This window comes from Cervus elaphus, chromosome 29, assembly GCF_910594005.1.
Source record: "Cervus elaphus chromosome 29, mCerEla1.1, whole genome shotgun sequence".
Classification (NCBI taxonomy): Eukaryota; Metazoa; Chordata; class Mammalia; order Artiodactyla; family Cervidae; genus Cervus; species Cervus elaphus.
In genome coordinates this window covers 44150052-44166689 of record NC_057843.1, presented here as the reverse complement: position 1 = coordinate 44166689, position 16638 = coordinate 44150052, and the positions used below count along the sequence as shown (strand labels likewise).

At 34.8% G+C, this 16638-nt stretch overlaps 1 protein-coding gene across 1 annotated transcript in view; it reads left to right on the top strand.

The window, feature by feature from the left end:
• Positions 1–10459, top strand: part of PTAR1 (protein prenyltransferase alpha subunit repeat containing 1) — a 49112-nt gene extending 38653 nt beyond the window's left edge. Inside the window, exon 7 of the mRNA XM_043890859.1 lies at positions 946–10459. Within this exon, the coding sequence (XP_043746794.1) occupies positions 946–1288 (343 nt within the window). The 3' untranslated portion in view covers positions 1289–10459. The remainder of the gene's footprint in view (positions 1–945) is intronic.
• The last annotated feature ends 6179 nt before the right edge of the window (positions 10460–16638 follow it).

The window sequence follows — 16638 nt, the reverse complement described above, 5'->3', positions numbered from 1 at the left end:
CTTCTCTGTCCTTTAAGATTTATCTGTAAAATGAGTCTGTTATGTGCTCCTTTGTCTGTTCCAGAATAAGCTAGGAAAATGAATAGAATTCTCTTTTAAAGGCTTAGAATTGTTAATATAAATGATGAGATATAACAACCTGAAATCTATGTAGTTTACCTTATTTTGTACAAAGATGTGAACCCCACTTTCTCACAATTTTTGGAAATTAGGCATATGGATCTTCATTTTTAACAAATAACTACAGATGATTCTAAGAGCAGGAAAACTCTCCTTAGAGGAAGAACAGGAACTGTGTGTTTTAACATACTTTTCTCGGAGCCCAGCACATTCTAGCACATGTGGATGTTTAATGAGACTATAGTGCTGGATTAGGGGCAGATTCAGAGGGTTTCTAAAATAGTAAGTCCAGTTGCAGCAGTTCTGTTCTTATTAAAGAAAGTATTGGATAGAGGCCATAGACTAATCTTCTAGAGGAGCTATTTAATCCTCTTGTTGCTGAAAATCACTTGTCTTTTAGGCTGTCAATGAGGTTAATTTTTGGTTTTGTTTTATATTTTAATTTATAGCAGAGATTGGGCAAAAACCCATTTCTGGTTTCATATTACAGTTTCATATTATAGTTATTATAGTAACAGCACCAAGTGATTGTCATCATCTCAGTCAATGTTTTTTAAAAAACCTTTGGAAAAAAAAAAAAAAAAACCTTTGGGGTAGTATTTCAACAAACCAGTAATCTGGACTTGTGAAGCTCTGTCCAAATACCAGAGACTACATCTTAACTATTCTCCTTCCCCCAGATAGCTTTGGGTTACCGAAGGCAGTGAAACTGAATACTGTGTGTTTTGAAATTGTCAACTTACTTTTCTGTTTTTTTCTGAAAAGCTTGACTTTGTGATGTGATTTTTCTTTTTCTGTTCTATTCCTCCTCCTCTTCTTTCACAGGCGGCATATTTTCTACCTTCAGCATCACTTAAATGGTAGGTTTCCTCACAGCATGATCCAGTTGCCACCTGCCGACAGTCCTGGGGGAACTTTGAGTGACTCGCACAGTATCCCAGCAGGCCCCCACACATCTCAGGCAATGGAGGTGGATGGACTTAGTGACTTTAGCAAGCAAGGCTATTCCCAGGAAATCAAACGCCTGAAGCGGACTCCAGCTCCAGACTCCCTGGGCCTGGAAATGGAGCACAGGTTCATCGATCAAGTACTGTCCACCTGTCGGAACGTGGAACAAGCCAGGTTTGCCAGTGCATACAGAAAATGGCTGGTTACATTGAATCAATGAAAGAGGTGAATTAGTCCTGCAAAGTTCCCCTTTTTAGTGCAATATCGCTTTTCTTTCTTATTTACATAATTGCATGAACTGTTTGCTACTATTGGCTAACTATATATTCTTCATCTTTAGGCTAAAAGTCCCTAGTAAATCTTTCATTTTATTTATTTTGTTAAGAACTGGCATTCCTTTGGCGATAAAATAATTGTGTAGTTCCTTCTTGCTGAACAGTGAGTCTTAACTTTTTTCTTTTTAACTTCTCATCCTGTATATTCCTATCTTTGAGACTTTTCTCATTTGATTCTCCAGATTGGTTCACACACACCTCAGCCCACCTCAGTGCAGTTGCTGTATAGGCATTTTTTTTTTTTTTTGGTAATCAAAAAGTTATGCTGTAGTTTAGCTTAAGAAAACAATTTCAGAATTACTTATCTAATTGCTGTTTTGAGAATCAGATGGCCAGGTGGATGAATTTGTGAAAATACACACCATTTCTCTTTCACTAGCATGTTATACTCAAGTCATAGGCCAACATAACTGAAATCAGAAATATTGGAATTTATATGAACAACATAGTTCTAATATAATCCATTTTTAAACTAATTATTTTAAAAAACTAATTTTATGAGTTTATGCAATTGTAGTGGAAACTTATTTTTACCACTAGCTTTGATAAGTTTTTTTACCTCAATTAAAATCAATTTTAAAAAAACCTAGAATGCCATTTTTAGTTATTACTACTTATTTTCCTCCAAATTCACCATGCAATATGGCAGGCTTATGCATAGAAATGTATCCATTAAAAACCTTCCTTTGTAAAGTTTTTAAGTTACTGAGGATACACTGGATAAAGTACAAAATTTTTATGAAGGGATTATTAAGTTTACTGGCAAAAACCAGGGGGAAAGAATAGTTTTGAAGGTTAGTTCTTCAGTCTATTTTAAAAAATAAAACAATTTAGAAACTTTGATACTGAATTTATCAGGGATGAGATACCAAAGTATCCATCTTATCTTTTCAATAATAAGGGCTGCATTTTTCAGATAGGTGAGACAGATGTGGTAAAAGTACCAGGTAATATCTGATTTATTGATATGAAGCAATGCTTTGCATTTCTTCTTTCCACCTACCTTTCTCTTTATTTTCCCCATCCATGGTTTTTTCCATGTCTATTATATTTCATGGATGTAAACTAAAGATATTCTCCTGTTTCCAGTTAATTCCATACCCCATTAAACACACAAAATATGAATATAAATTGCCCCCTTAAAAGTTACCCTAATGATGCTGTCTATTATCCTATGTGTATAAAATGTAGTGGTGGCTGAAACAGTGTGACCACTATGCTTTGCCTGTTTTCCTCTTTTTATCCTAGGCTACCTGTAGGGTAAGAAAGACGTGTAGGGAAAAGCAGACCTCTCCTATCTCACTGTTACGGAGACTCTAGACTTGAGTGAGGAACATTGCCTTAAGGGAAAAGAATAGGTCCTTTTCTTGTGTATCATGATTTTGTTGAGTGGCAAACTATCAAGTGAGACTTAAGAATACCAAAAAGCTTGTCTAGGCTGGTACTTGTAGACAGAAGCTGCTCTTCTCTCCTAGGGCAAAAATTACCCTTTTATAACTTTTTGTAGTATTTAGGTGAGAAAATGATTGGCATTATGAGCATAATTTTATAACCTTTTATTTACAAAGCATATTTTGAATCAAATACCTCAAGGTCTACCTAGACCTCTGGATAAAGCTATTACTTTATGATTTTTAGCAGCTGCAGGGCTTGCGGGGCAAACTACACACAGATGCCATGGAGATCCAGTCAGTTCCACTAATGTATGTTGCTAGATTTTGGCCTCACTGTTACTTTTCTTCCATGGATCGTTTTAAGTATCCCGACTAATAGGGCTTCTTATGCTTTGATGTGCGAGTGTGAGAGTGTCAAGACATGAGTATAGACAATCTCCTCTGAAACATCAACTAAATTTTATAATGTTCCACACTTTTTTATATCTTCCACAAAGTTTCTTGCCCTTCTTTGATGTTAACTGTCTTCTTGTGTTGTAAGTCTCTTAACTCACCCCTGCACAAAGCCATGCAGTCCTTTAATATATCTTGGTCTCCTGTCTTCCTAATAGTTTTAAGTACCAAGTAAAAATACAAATATCCAAAGGATACAGTTTGTATCTGACTCTTGTGTGCTACTTTATTTCTAAAATTTGTAGTTTTCAAGTGTTCATTCACAGAAGAACATAATATTGCCCTGTATAGTTGTGTGCTTTACTTTGAGTGGTTGACATCCGACTCACTAGCTATAGTGTGATAATATCTTTTGGACTGAATGAGCTCATGCAGTGGAAAGGATGTATCTATTTTTAGAGATTCATTAGTCTTCACTTACTTTTCAATAAGTATGTCACTGTTAAAGGAAAAGATGATTTAGATTAACGCACATTTCATCCAACTTTCACTGGAAGAATTGTAGACCATCCTGGGTCAAGAATACTACTGACAAGTAAAAAAAAAAGCAATAAGATCTGTAAATATCTTACAGATACAATATCTCTACACTCACTCCTCCCCAATCTTTTTCTTTTTTAAGTGTACCTATTTTGGTCATTGTTCCCAGATTCTGTCTGCCTTGCATATTGTAAGGACTTATTAAATATTTATTAAATTTATGATTGATTAACTGAACATGGGAAAATTAATCATGAAGGATGCATAGAGTGAGTTATGATTGAGAAATTGATGGAACAGAGCACTGAATTGTCAATGAATGATGTATTCTGCCTTCATGATACTTAGGAGCAGCTATTGCATATAGAATAAGTTAATTTAGATTTTTTTCTTCATTAAACTACTTTGTTTATGCTTGTTAAATCTCAGCCAAGAAATGCAGCTGTATGATATCAATTAACTGTACTTTAATATATTTTAAAAATTCATAGAAGAATGAAGACCATTTTCATTAAGAACACTACTTCCTATTCATTTATGATTTTGGAGGACAGATCTTGCCCATAGAGCCAGAGCCACTTTGGGGTATCTGAGGAAACTGATTTCAAAGATTTGTTGATCTGTATCTATGCATAAGTAGTCATTTTATGCTTCTCCTTTTCCCCTCCACAACTTGAACATTTTTGATATTTCTTAAACCTGTGAGTCATTTTTTAAACATCAGGATTTGATACCTTTTAGTGTCCCCTTTTTCTTTTCTATGTTTTAGCATTTTATTACCTCTGGGCCCAGACTTTGAGTCATATTTCTTATTCCAGTGGTACAATTCTAATTTAAATTCAAGGCTTCATTATTTATCAGATTAAATATACAAGATGTCACACAAAGCCACTTAAGTCTTCAGATAAGGACTTAGTAACACAAGACATGCCAATAGAAGTTCTTGGATTTTTATGTGGCTTTTTTGTAGGAATGCATATATATGGTGATACACTATCATTTAGATATATTCAGGTCATGTGAATTTATGCTTGTCTAGGTATATACATGTATGTGTGTGTAAAACTTAATATTTTTGAGAACAAATTGTCAGTCTAGTATTTTTCTCTTAATAGCACAAGATGATATCTGACATGAGGGCTAAATATAAATTAGGAATGCTACCACTTGCTATGCAACAATCTAATTTCTACCTTAGTTCCCCTGTATTACAGAAGATGCTAAAGATTTAGTTTATCAAAGGAAGTTAGAAAACACTTTTTTTTTTTGCAAAAAGCTTTTGTAAGCTTAATTATTTTCTTACTAGAAAATTACATTTTAAAACTTTTAAATATTTAAAGTATGCGAGAAAATTTGAACAGCATTGTAACAACTGAACTTTTTGTCTTCTAAATAAATTTCTCAAATAGAGCTATACAGCCCCTAGCACTTTACATGCTGCCAGCCTCCTGTGCTTGGGTATACTCTGTGATGTGCTCCTGTTCACTAGAGAAGTACGTGAAAGCGGAGGAAGGCTTAGGCAAGATCAGTGTTACGAAGGCAGTGAGCAGGGAAAGTCCACCCTGAGAATTCCACTTACCATCACATAGTGTCTTTTAAAAAATAACTGTGCATACTGTGTTTATTTGAGTGCCTTTCTTACTTTTTGCTGAAGCAAGATTATGTTTAATTAACATTTAGGTAAAAATCAAAGGGTGAAAATTTTATTAAACAGTTGATTGATTAGTTATTTTATTTATTCCAACTGCTAGGCATGGTCTAGTGGAATATTTTATCCTTAAGTGAGTTACTGATATGAGCAAGAAGGATGCTTTGGTTTGCATTTCACTAGTTAGCATTTTCAAGCACCCTACCATGAAGAATTAGTTCTTTCTCAGAAACAGCTAACTTTTTCGGGATTGGAGGCATCACGTTTAAGAGGATGGCATATTCATAACTAAAGATCAGCCTGAAACCTGTGCCGCCCATATTTAAAGGGAAGCAGTGGCTCTCTGTCCTAACAGAAATGCCATATGGTTATCCTAAGTGAATCCTTTGCCTCATTTTAAGGACTTTTAAGAACTCCTTCCGAAATTCAGGCTTATGGATGATAGTTGAGAGGGGGAAAAAAAAGGAAGTTTAATCTTTTCAAATATTGGAGGAACAGAAGTAAATAATGAGATGAAATTTAAAATGTGGCTTTTTATGTATTTGGGTGTGAAGAGGGGAAGGATCAGAATTCCATATTTCCAGATAGCAAATAACTGTTAATTATAATTTCATTAAAACATATAACTTAAGATTCCAAAGTGCTTTTCAGAGAACTGTTGAATATGTATTCCTAAAGGACAGCAATGGGTCATGTTTATGGTAGAAACAGAAAACTATTGTGTCAGTTGTGGGTCTGGGGGTTAGGGACCTCAGGTTCCCAACTTTGACTTCTGTATTCTCAGGCCATGTTAACACTATAACCAGGCCATGTTAACACTATAAAACCAAACTGTTTACTTAAAAAAAAGAAAGAAGAAAAAAATAGCGGTAGCTTACTCTGTTGATGAAATTTTGTGCTTCCAAGCATATCAGCTATATATAGTTTGTGCTTTCTGCGCAATAATATGGCTGACAAAGCTTAACCCTGGCACTTCTTTTATTAATCTGTTGTTATTCCTCAGGGTGTAGAAAATTTAGTAAATTTAGGACAAAACTTTATATTCAGTGGCAAAAAAAAGATGAAAATATGCTAATATATTACTAGCTCTTAAAAATTTTAGTATAGATAGTATTTTTTATAAACTACTACCATTGCAGTAGCTCATAGACGCTCAGTGACTGCCTCCTTGTTCATCTCACTGCTTTAGTCCCTATGGCTCTCTTATGAATGTTCTCTTACACATGTCTTCTACAGAAGTGACTTTGTATTATTTTCCATGTTTAGCAGAGGTAGGGGTGTTTTAGTTGACCTAAGTCTCAGTTTTTGGAAATCCTGTTGAAAAAATGATTACTGTTGGTTTTCAAACTGATAACTCTTCTGCTTCTTAAAACTTCAGTTTCCCTGAGAGAGTGTTTTGGGTGGAGGCCTTGTATACATGTTCAGTACACTGCATAATGCCTTGCATCTTGTAGGAACTCAACGGGTCAGAATTGTTAAAGGCTAGAAAGTTAAAACTAGCTTGTTTATCTTATCACTGTCCATATCCTTAGCTTAAGGAGAAATACAGTATTAAGATACATAATCAGGTTCAAACATACAAAGCAATGATATACAGCTGTGTAACATTGTAAGTGAAATTTAGATACTTTTAAGGCATACATATGTGTGTGTATTCACATATATATGTATATATATTTAATTGAGGTTTGGAATTTCAACTTATATAGTGGTTTTACAAAGATTTTTATCCAAGGGACTTTTATTTTCGTACTTGCTTGAAGTGCTCCTGTTTAAAAGCAGTTTTCTTTATTACACCAGCCCCCCTCAAGCAAAATTGGAAACCTAACACAAGTGCCCGTTTGCTTGAATGAACCAGATATTGGTGTAAACTATTCATAGTAAATCTTTGGTTGCTTATGAACCATGACATTTTGACTCTTCTTCCATACCTATAGGGAATCAGCCTTAATTTTATGTATGGTGGTCACTTTCCTCAAAGTACTATGCAGCATACTTCAAATGCTTATCTTTATAAAGCGATCAATAATAAATTTGAGATTTTTCAATGTCATAGGGATGAATAGTTTCACACGTTCAGATATTGATTCATACGGCAGTCTGTTAGAAATGCTAATACTTTATCCTCCCTCACAAATGTCATCTTGCATTTGGAGCAGACTTTTTTTTCCTATTAGTTAAAGAACGAGTATAGGCTGAATGCACTCATAGTAGGTGCTCAGTAAATATTGGTGGATTATTGATCTAACATCAGTGTAACAGCTTTCAGAAAAGAGACTGTTGTCATCTTTTCATTGAAGAGTTTATTTTTATAGAAATATATGTTTGAAACTGGAAATTTTTCTCATTTGACATGAATTAGGCTTATTTAGGTTGGAGTTAGTAACATGTAATAAAAAATTTTTAATTGTTTATGTAGAAATGGTCTGAAGATAGATATGAAAAGTTTAAGTAGTATCTCTGTGCAAGGCACATTGATGAATGTGATTAAATGTCTTAATAGGCTGCTGAACTCTAGAGAGAATTGCTATAGTCTTCTGCAATCAGATTCTCTGTTGGTCTGTCTAGTATTTTCTAGTATCTCTCTCTCTCTGCATGCATGCCCAGTTGTGTCTGACTCTTTGCAACCCCATGGGGCTATAGTCCACCAGGCTTCTCTGTTCATGGGATTTCCCAGGCAAGAATACTGGAGTGGGTTGCCATTTCCTACTCCAGGGGATCTTCCTGACCCAGGGATCAAACCCACGTTTCTTTGTCTCCTGTATTGGCACGCACCACCTGGGAATCTCTGTTTTCTGGTATAAGTTCTGTTTATTTCTCCCTAAGTCTTGGTTACTTTCCAGTGTCTTAAAAGTAGTCATAGCAAAATGAGGGAGAAATTTGTATGAATAACCTTAGTTTGAGTCTGTTAATTTGTGACTTTCAGAGCATTTTTGACAGAGTTTACCTAATACAAACAGATTTAAACAGTTTAAAAACAAGCATTCCAGCCTGAGATGTGACAAGCGGAATATGCAGCACAGGCAGCGTTAGGCAGGGCCTCCTGATGAGATTGTTGATGCATGACTAACACTGGCTTCTGACTGAGGTGACCACTGTCGGTATTGTATATTGGTATTTGTTGTTCCTAGGAGAATAATGGTGTATATATGGAGTATGTACTAGGTTAACTTGTTTTTGAATTGGACAAAATAGAAGATGAGGTATTTATAAATACGCCAAATATTTATACACCCTGCTACAAAGAAACTAAAAAGAAGAAAATGCTAAAAGAGCAGTGATCTTATTTTTTCTTCATAGCTTCTAAAAAAATTTTTTTTCACCTCAAGTCTCTTGGACACTAGGCAATTGCTTACTTTAACACTGAGGGACTTTAAAGTATAGTTCTCAGACACTATATTCTGCTATTAGATTTCACCAGGTCTGTTAATTTTACATGCTTAAAGATTTTCCAGAAAATGGAGTAGTTAAGTTGCAGTCAGTGTTAAGATTAAATGAACAATGTAGATTATGATTAAATGGGACAAGTTACATGTATGATCTGTGGTGCAAGGTCAGATCCTGGGTATTAAAGATAAGTTTGGCTAACTTATTTTACTGAAGATACTAATTGCCTTCACTCTGATTGCGCTGCTGTTTTTCTTAAACTATTTTCCCCCGGTATTACAGTCGGCATTGAATTTCATTTAGCATTTACCATATTCTAGTTGATGTTTTTTAAGGATTAAATATTTTGTGAATTTTTTTTACACTTAAAACGTGTACCTTGCAGAGGGATAAAAATAAATTTTGTAATAATGTATTTACAATATGTGCTTATGGTGTTCTGGGAGCTAATACTCCAGAGTGCTTTAAGAGTGATAACTAAATTCTAAGGCTTATATAATGACTATAGATTTTCTGTATCAGCACTGTCCAGTAAAAACAAATGCAAGCCACATAACGTAATTTAAAACTTTAAAGCTAGTAGCCACGTTAAAAAAAGAAATACATAAAATTAGCTTTAATAATATATTTTAATTAACCCAATATATTAATAATATTATCTTTTACATGTGTAACCTATATACAGAATTGAGGTGTTTTGCCTTTTTTCCCCATAGAAAGTCCTCAACATTCAGCTTGTATTTTGCACTCATGAGCATCTCAATTCTGACTAGCTACATTTCAAATGCTCAAAAAGCCACTTATGGCTGGGGGCTGCTCTATTGGACAAAGCAGATTCATAGAGTACAAAGTATGGCTTTGTTTTAATTTAGAGATGCTGAGGTAGGCATGAAATTATGGTACTTTAAAAATTATTTATTATACTTAGAAGAGAATCGAACAGAATTATCCACTTGTTTTTCTTTTCCTTCGTTTTAAATTTTCTTTAGAATTTGGCTCAACCTGTTTCATTTTGCCAAGCTTTATTTGAGGAAGTTATTCCATGCCTTGTAAAATACCATAATATACTGATTATAACCACACATTATTAAAAATACATTTTTCAATGTGTTCACTAAATTCTGTCCTGTTTCTTCAAAATAATAGCTTAAATTGCATGTTAATTGTATATCTGTACCTATTTTGTTCTTATCATTATAATATAATAATGTGTATTTAGCAAATAGCCCTGGGATTCTAATCTTCCCATGCAGCTGTCCTCCAGTACTTATTGGTACACTTATTAAATTATAATAAGTTGCAAAAAAGTAGAATGAAACTATTCTTTTTTTTCCATTAGATTTGTTTTTATCATGTGACCATGTACCAAGCCAGCTATAAATTACTATATTTCTGTAGAATATGGAAAATAGTGTTTATGTCTTATCTTTGCTAAATGTTTGCAATTTTAAAGTAAATTTTTCATCTCCTAAAATGAGTGTTAATTATGACTTTATTTTTACTTGTAGTGTTTTAAAATTCAACTTCAGTCACCCAGCCTGTCTTATTTAATTGCTATGATGGTGGTAGTTGGGTGGAGGTGTGAGCTGTTGTCTGTGTGAAACCAATGATCTGATTACATTTGTAAACAGTTTTAAAATATCATTTGTGTCTAGAATATTAAAACAAAAAGACAGAAACAAATGAAATTGTCATAGTTGTCTCTAGACTGCATTAATAATGAGTAGTTGACTTAGCAAAATCATCAATATGACTAGATATACTTCTTCCTATATATTTCAAATAAAGGTATAGAACAGGGAATTACTTGATTATTTCAGTGTTGCATCCCATGTTTTCTTAATCTTGAGTCTCACTTCTATATAAGACAGAGCATTTAGAGTTAGAGCTACTTAAAAGATAAAACATACATAAGCTCCAAAAAGTATTTGATGAAATGGACACTTTTTTTTTTACTCAGATTTTAAATATTTCAGGGACTTCCTCCATGGTTCAATGGTTAAGGCTCTGCACTCCCACTGCATGAGGCACAGGTTCAATCCCTGATTAAGGAACTAAGATCCCACATGCCACATGTGTGTGACCAAAATATATATATATATATTTGTTTCAAAAAGATGTTTTGTGGGAAAAGGCCTTTGTTACTTTGTCCCATGACTACTAAGGATTATACTTTAAATAATGCACTCCTATTATCTGCATCTGTTTTTGGTTGGAAATAGGATGTAGATACGTAGATACAGATACAGGCTCGCCTGGTGGCTCAGGCGGTAAAGTGCCTGCCTGCAGTGCAGGAGACGCGGGTTCCATCCCTCCTTGGCAAGAACTCCTAGAGGAGGGAGTGGCAACCCACTCCAGTGTTCTTGCCTAGAGAATCCCATAGACAGAGGAGCCTGGTGGGCTACAGTCCATGGGGTCACAAAGAGTCAGACATGACCTAGCAACTAAGCGCACACAGCAAGATACAGAATTTACTTTGCATTGGGTCAAGTACCATGAACAATGTTTAGTCCACAGTATTGTTTTTGATCTGATGTCCTAGGGAAGGGAAGTAGTTTACTAAAGACTGTCTTGATTTCAATGAGTAATCAGATTACATAAGAAATCTGACAACAGTTAGTATTACCAAAGCGCTTCACTTAATAGGGTGCTCCTTGAACAATAACAGAGGCAGGATAATACACTAGCCAGTTACAACTTTTAAATACCTTTCATCATTTGTCTGTATTTGGCAGTATCACTTTCCTCATGCTGGAAGCTCAATTTTTTGCTTTTGGTGGGTTTTTTTTTTTTTTTTCTTTTTAAATTAAATGGCATGGCTTCTATCTTTTCACTCAACTCCAGAATGGCTAGACTGGCATCAACTGTATTTAACAAGTTATAGTAAGTACTTTCTTATAAGAAGTACAATATTATTATATGTGTCCCATGTTACAGCAGAAGTTGAAAATAGATGCAATAATTTTTATATTGTCTTCTCTTTCAAAGAAAGATTTTTAGAATAATCCTGGTTGCTAGGAGGAATTCCCTTACCACTCCTTAATTATATGAACAGACAGATAATACTTTTGAATTTACACTTTCATTATTGGAGTCCTCTGAATATGTATAAATCCTCTGAAGATATATAAATCTCTTATATTAGATTCCTCATGTACCTCTCACAGTAATTACAAGTGACTGATGCAAGGTCAACTTTCTGTGTAGGGGAGAAATGGGCTGAAGTGGCCCTCCATCATATTTCTGTATTCTAATATTTCTTAAATTGCTAGTGATCTCCCTAGACACACTGTTGAGAGAATACTGGAAAGTGAGTGAGTAAGTGGGATTGTTGCCACATTAGACACCCCATTTATTTTATTTCCAAGGAAGTTCTGTAGTCTCACCACCATAGCTCAGTTGGTAAAGAATCTGCCTGCAAGGCTGGAGACCTGATTTCAATCCCTGGGTTGGGAAGATCCCCTGGAGAAGAGAAAGGCTACTCACTCCAATATTCTGGCCTCAAGAATTCCGTGGACTTTATAGTCCCTGGGGTCGCAAAGACTTGGACACAACTGAGCAACTTTCACTCACACACTCACTCGCCTACTAAGGGCCCCTGGAGCAAAAATAATCACTAGTTCTCTCTTGTCTGTCATTAAGGGGTGACACATCTAATTTGTGACATTGATCTCATATAAGTCTTAATGTTAGTTATTCCATGTGAAGAAATTTTTAAAGCATTTTATGTAGTATTTACTATAGTAAAATGAGAAACAACTTGAATACACAACAGTAAGAGATTCAGTAAATTGGCATTTTCCTACAGTGGTATAATACATACCTTAACAAAAAACCCCAATATGTAATTATGTGGAAAAAAAAAAACAACTCATATCGAAAAAATAAGTTATAAAGAAGTATATAAGATTGTAATTTTATTTAAAAATTAAGATTAATTCCCATTTCCAGTAGTGGCAGGACCAACACTCCTACTGCTGCTGCTGCTAAGTCACTTCGGTCATGTCCGACTCTGTGCGACCCCATAGACAGCAGCCTGCAATGCTCCTCCATCCCTGGGATTCTCCAGGCAAGAACACGAGTGGGTTGCCGTTTCCTTCTCCAATGCATGAAAGTGAAAAGTGAAAGTGAAGTTGCTCAGTTGTGTCCAACTCTTCGCAGCCCCATGGACTGCAGCCTACCAGGCTCCTCCATCCATGGGATTTTCCAGGCAAGAGTACTGGAGTGGGTCACCATTGCCTTCTCCAACTGGACACAACTAAAACTTTTGGGAAAAAATACCAAAATTTTTCTTCAAAGCAGGATAAATAAAAAGAAATTCAATCATACTGAAACTGCAGGACACAGCAGTAATAGAACCTTAAAAGTAACTGAAGATAAGACATTATACCAATAGCTGACTTCTCATTAGCAACATTTAAAGTCAAAAGACAGTGGGAATGGTAAGTTCAATGTGCTGGAATGATGTAACTGCCATTATAGAATTCTATATACAGAAAAAAGCTATTTGAGGAATTATATATATTGGGTTGGCCAAAAGGTTTGTTTGGGTTTTTCCATAAGCTACTATGGGAAAACCCAAACAAATTTTTTTTTGCCAATCCAATATTATATATTATGTAAAATAATTATATTTTATATAAATTTAATTACTAAAGTTATATATGAAATTCTGTATATAAATTGTATTTGAGGAATTTTACATATATACATATATAATTCCTTTCATGTAAGATCTTTAAAATAAATGGTTAAACCTATGGAAAAAGCAAAAGAAAAATTGTTGTAAAGGTCAAGGTAATGGTTGTTTCTAGTTGGGGAATAATGGAACCATGATCAAGGATTGCATCAAGATGGGTAACTTCTGGGATGCTGGTGGGGTTTTGTCTTGAACTGGATCATGGACACATGTTTTATGCACTTTGCTCATTGTTGCCATCACAATAATAGAAAAATATTTTAAAATCAGAGTACAACGTTATTTTTAAGTTAAAGTACGATATTTATGAACTCGACAGCATATAAAATATCCCTCCCAAATTGATCTGTAGATTCAACAGTCTATCAAAATTCCAGTGGGTTTTTTCAGTGAAATTAATGAATTACTTTATATGGAAATGAAAAGGATTTAAAATAACCAAATGATTTTGAAAAGATGGCTTACTATAAAGCTATAGTAATTAAGTCTGATTTTTGACATAAGAATAGACAGATCAGTAGAACAGAATAGGTTTATTCCCAGACCGGGGTTCGATCCCTAGGTCGGGAAGATCCACTGGAGAAGGAAATGGCAACCCACTCCAGTACTCTTTCCTGGAAAATCCCATGGATGGAGGAACCTGGTAGGCTACAGTTCATGGGGTCGCAAAGAGTCGGACACAACTGAGTGACTTCACTTCACTTATGTACAGTCAACTGAATTTTGACCAAGGTACTAAAGTCGTTTCAATGGGGAAATCTAATAAATAGTGCGGGAACAACAAGATACCTATATGGAAAGAAATGAACCTCAACACTTAACCTCTTGTAATTTATAGAAGTTAATTAAAAATAGATCATAGAACAGAATGTAAAACTAATAACCCATAATATTTCTAGAAAACAGGAGAATAGTTTTCCAGCCCTAAGGTAGAAACAGTTTATTGAACTGGATACAAAAAGGTCTCAATCTGATCAGTAAAAAATTTGAAGCTAGAAGGCCATAAAATGGGTAGGAGTGTGTGCATGTTCAGGAAAGACCTGAGAAGGTCATAAGCCTCACCTCGCACAGCAAAAGCAGGATGTGAAGGCTAAGACAGTTTCGATTGCCTGGGTAATATGGAAGGCATGCCCCAACAAGCACACATAGTCCTATCAGTAACTGGGAGATGTGAATCACGGAAATCTCTGTCCAGTCATTAGCTGACCACTGTGTTACTGAGTAGAGACTTGTCTTGAACTGGATCATGGACACTTGTTTTATGCACTTTGCTCATTGTTACTATCACAATAATAGAAAAATATTTTAATGAGGTATCAATGCAGGCCCAGCAAAAGTGTACCACTTTGTTGGGGGATGTTGATAATGGCAAAGGCCATGCATGTATAGGGACAGAGCTTATATGGGAAGTCTCAGTTTTGTTGTGAGCTTAGAACCACTCTAAAAAAATAAAATCTGTTTAAAAAAAAGTCTCACAGTGGCAATGTAATTTTAGTACTTCAAATTTGAGCTTTTTATTGAAGGCATGGAAATTTGGAAACAAGTCTCAAGATATTTGACGCTTTAATTTTTAAAGGTGGTTTAAAAACATAAATGTATGTTTCTGGGTAATATTTGGACATATAAATATTGTTTTTAAAAAACACAAGGTCCAACTATAAACTGTCTGCAAGACTCATACTTCAGATTTGAAAACAGATACAAGTAAGTTGAAAGTGAAAAGATGTAGGAAGATATACTATGCAAAAGAGAACTGCAGGTAGTGCTCAGACAAAATAGATTTTAAGACAAAATTTGTTACTAGAGACAAAGAAGGATATTTTCTAAAAATAAAATGTTCTGTCCATCAAGAGAGCTACCAATTACATATGCACCTGACAACAGCCCCAAACTATATGAAGCAATATTAATAGAATTAAAGGGAAATATACAATTCAACAAAAATCATTGCATACCATAGTACGCCACTTTCAATAATGAATAGAACAACTGGACAGAATACTAGCAAGGACATAAAAGTTCTTTAGCAACACTAAACCAGCTAAATCTAACATCTGTAGAATACTTCACCCAACAGCAAAATACACATTTTTCTCAAGTGTGATGGGACATTTCCCAAAATAGACCATGTGGTAAGCCATAAAATAAGTTACTAGATTTAAAAGGTTCAAATCATGCGAAGTCTATTCTCTGACCCCCATGGAATGATTCAGACATCAGTAACAGGAAAAAAAATTTTGGGAACTCACAAATATATGGAAATTAAACAATACACTCATAAATAAGTGGGTAAAAGACAAAAATCATAATTTAAAATATGAAATACTTTGAGGCAAATGCAAACAAAAACACAACATACCAAAACTTATGGGATGCATAAAAAAAAAAGTGCTCAGAGGAAGATTTATAGCTGTAAATGCCAGTGTTTAAAAAAATGAAAGATGTCATACCAGTAGCTTAAACTTTCAGCTTACTAAACTAAAAAAGTGGGAGGAGCAGGGTAAACTAAAATAAGCAGGGGGAAGAAAATAATAAAATTAACCATGGAAATAGAGAATAGAAAAAAACAGTAGAGCAAATGAAGCAAAGTTCATTCTTTGGAAAGATCAATATAAGTAAAGAACCTAGACTGATCATTTTTTTAAAAAGGAGGACAAATTACTAAGCTCAGAAATGAAAGAGGGGCATTACTAACAACAGAAATAAAAAGGATTATAATAAGAAATACTTATAAACAGTACTTATGAACAATAAATTAGATGACCTATACAAAATGGCCAAAAGACACAAACTACTCAGACTGACTCAGGATGAAATAGAAAGTCTAAACAGACTTCTAACAAAGATTGATTCGGTAATAAATTTTTTCTCACAAACAGCAGTAATCCGATGACTTCATTGGTGAACACTGCCAAATGTTTAAGGGAGAAATAAAAATCCATCAGAAAATATTTCGAAAAACAGAAAAGGAAGGAACCCATTCTAAAAGGTCAATATTGCCCTGATGCCAAAAGCAGACTCGTGAATGCGTGCAAAGTTGCTTCAGTCATGTCTGACTCTCTGCGACCCTATGGACTATAGCCTGCCAGGCTTCTTTGTCCATGGATTCTCCAGGCTTCCCTGGTGGCTCAGACAGTAAAAGTGTCTGCCGACAATGTGGGAGACCCGGCTTTG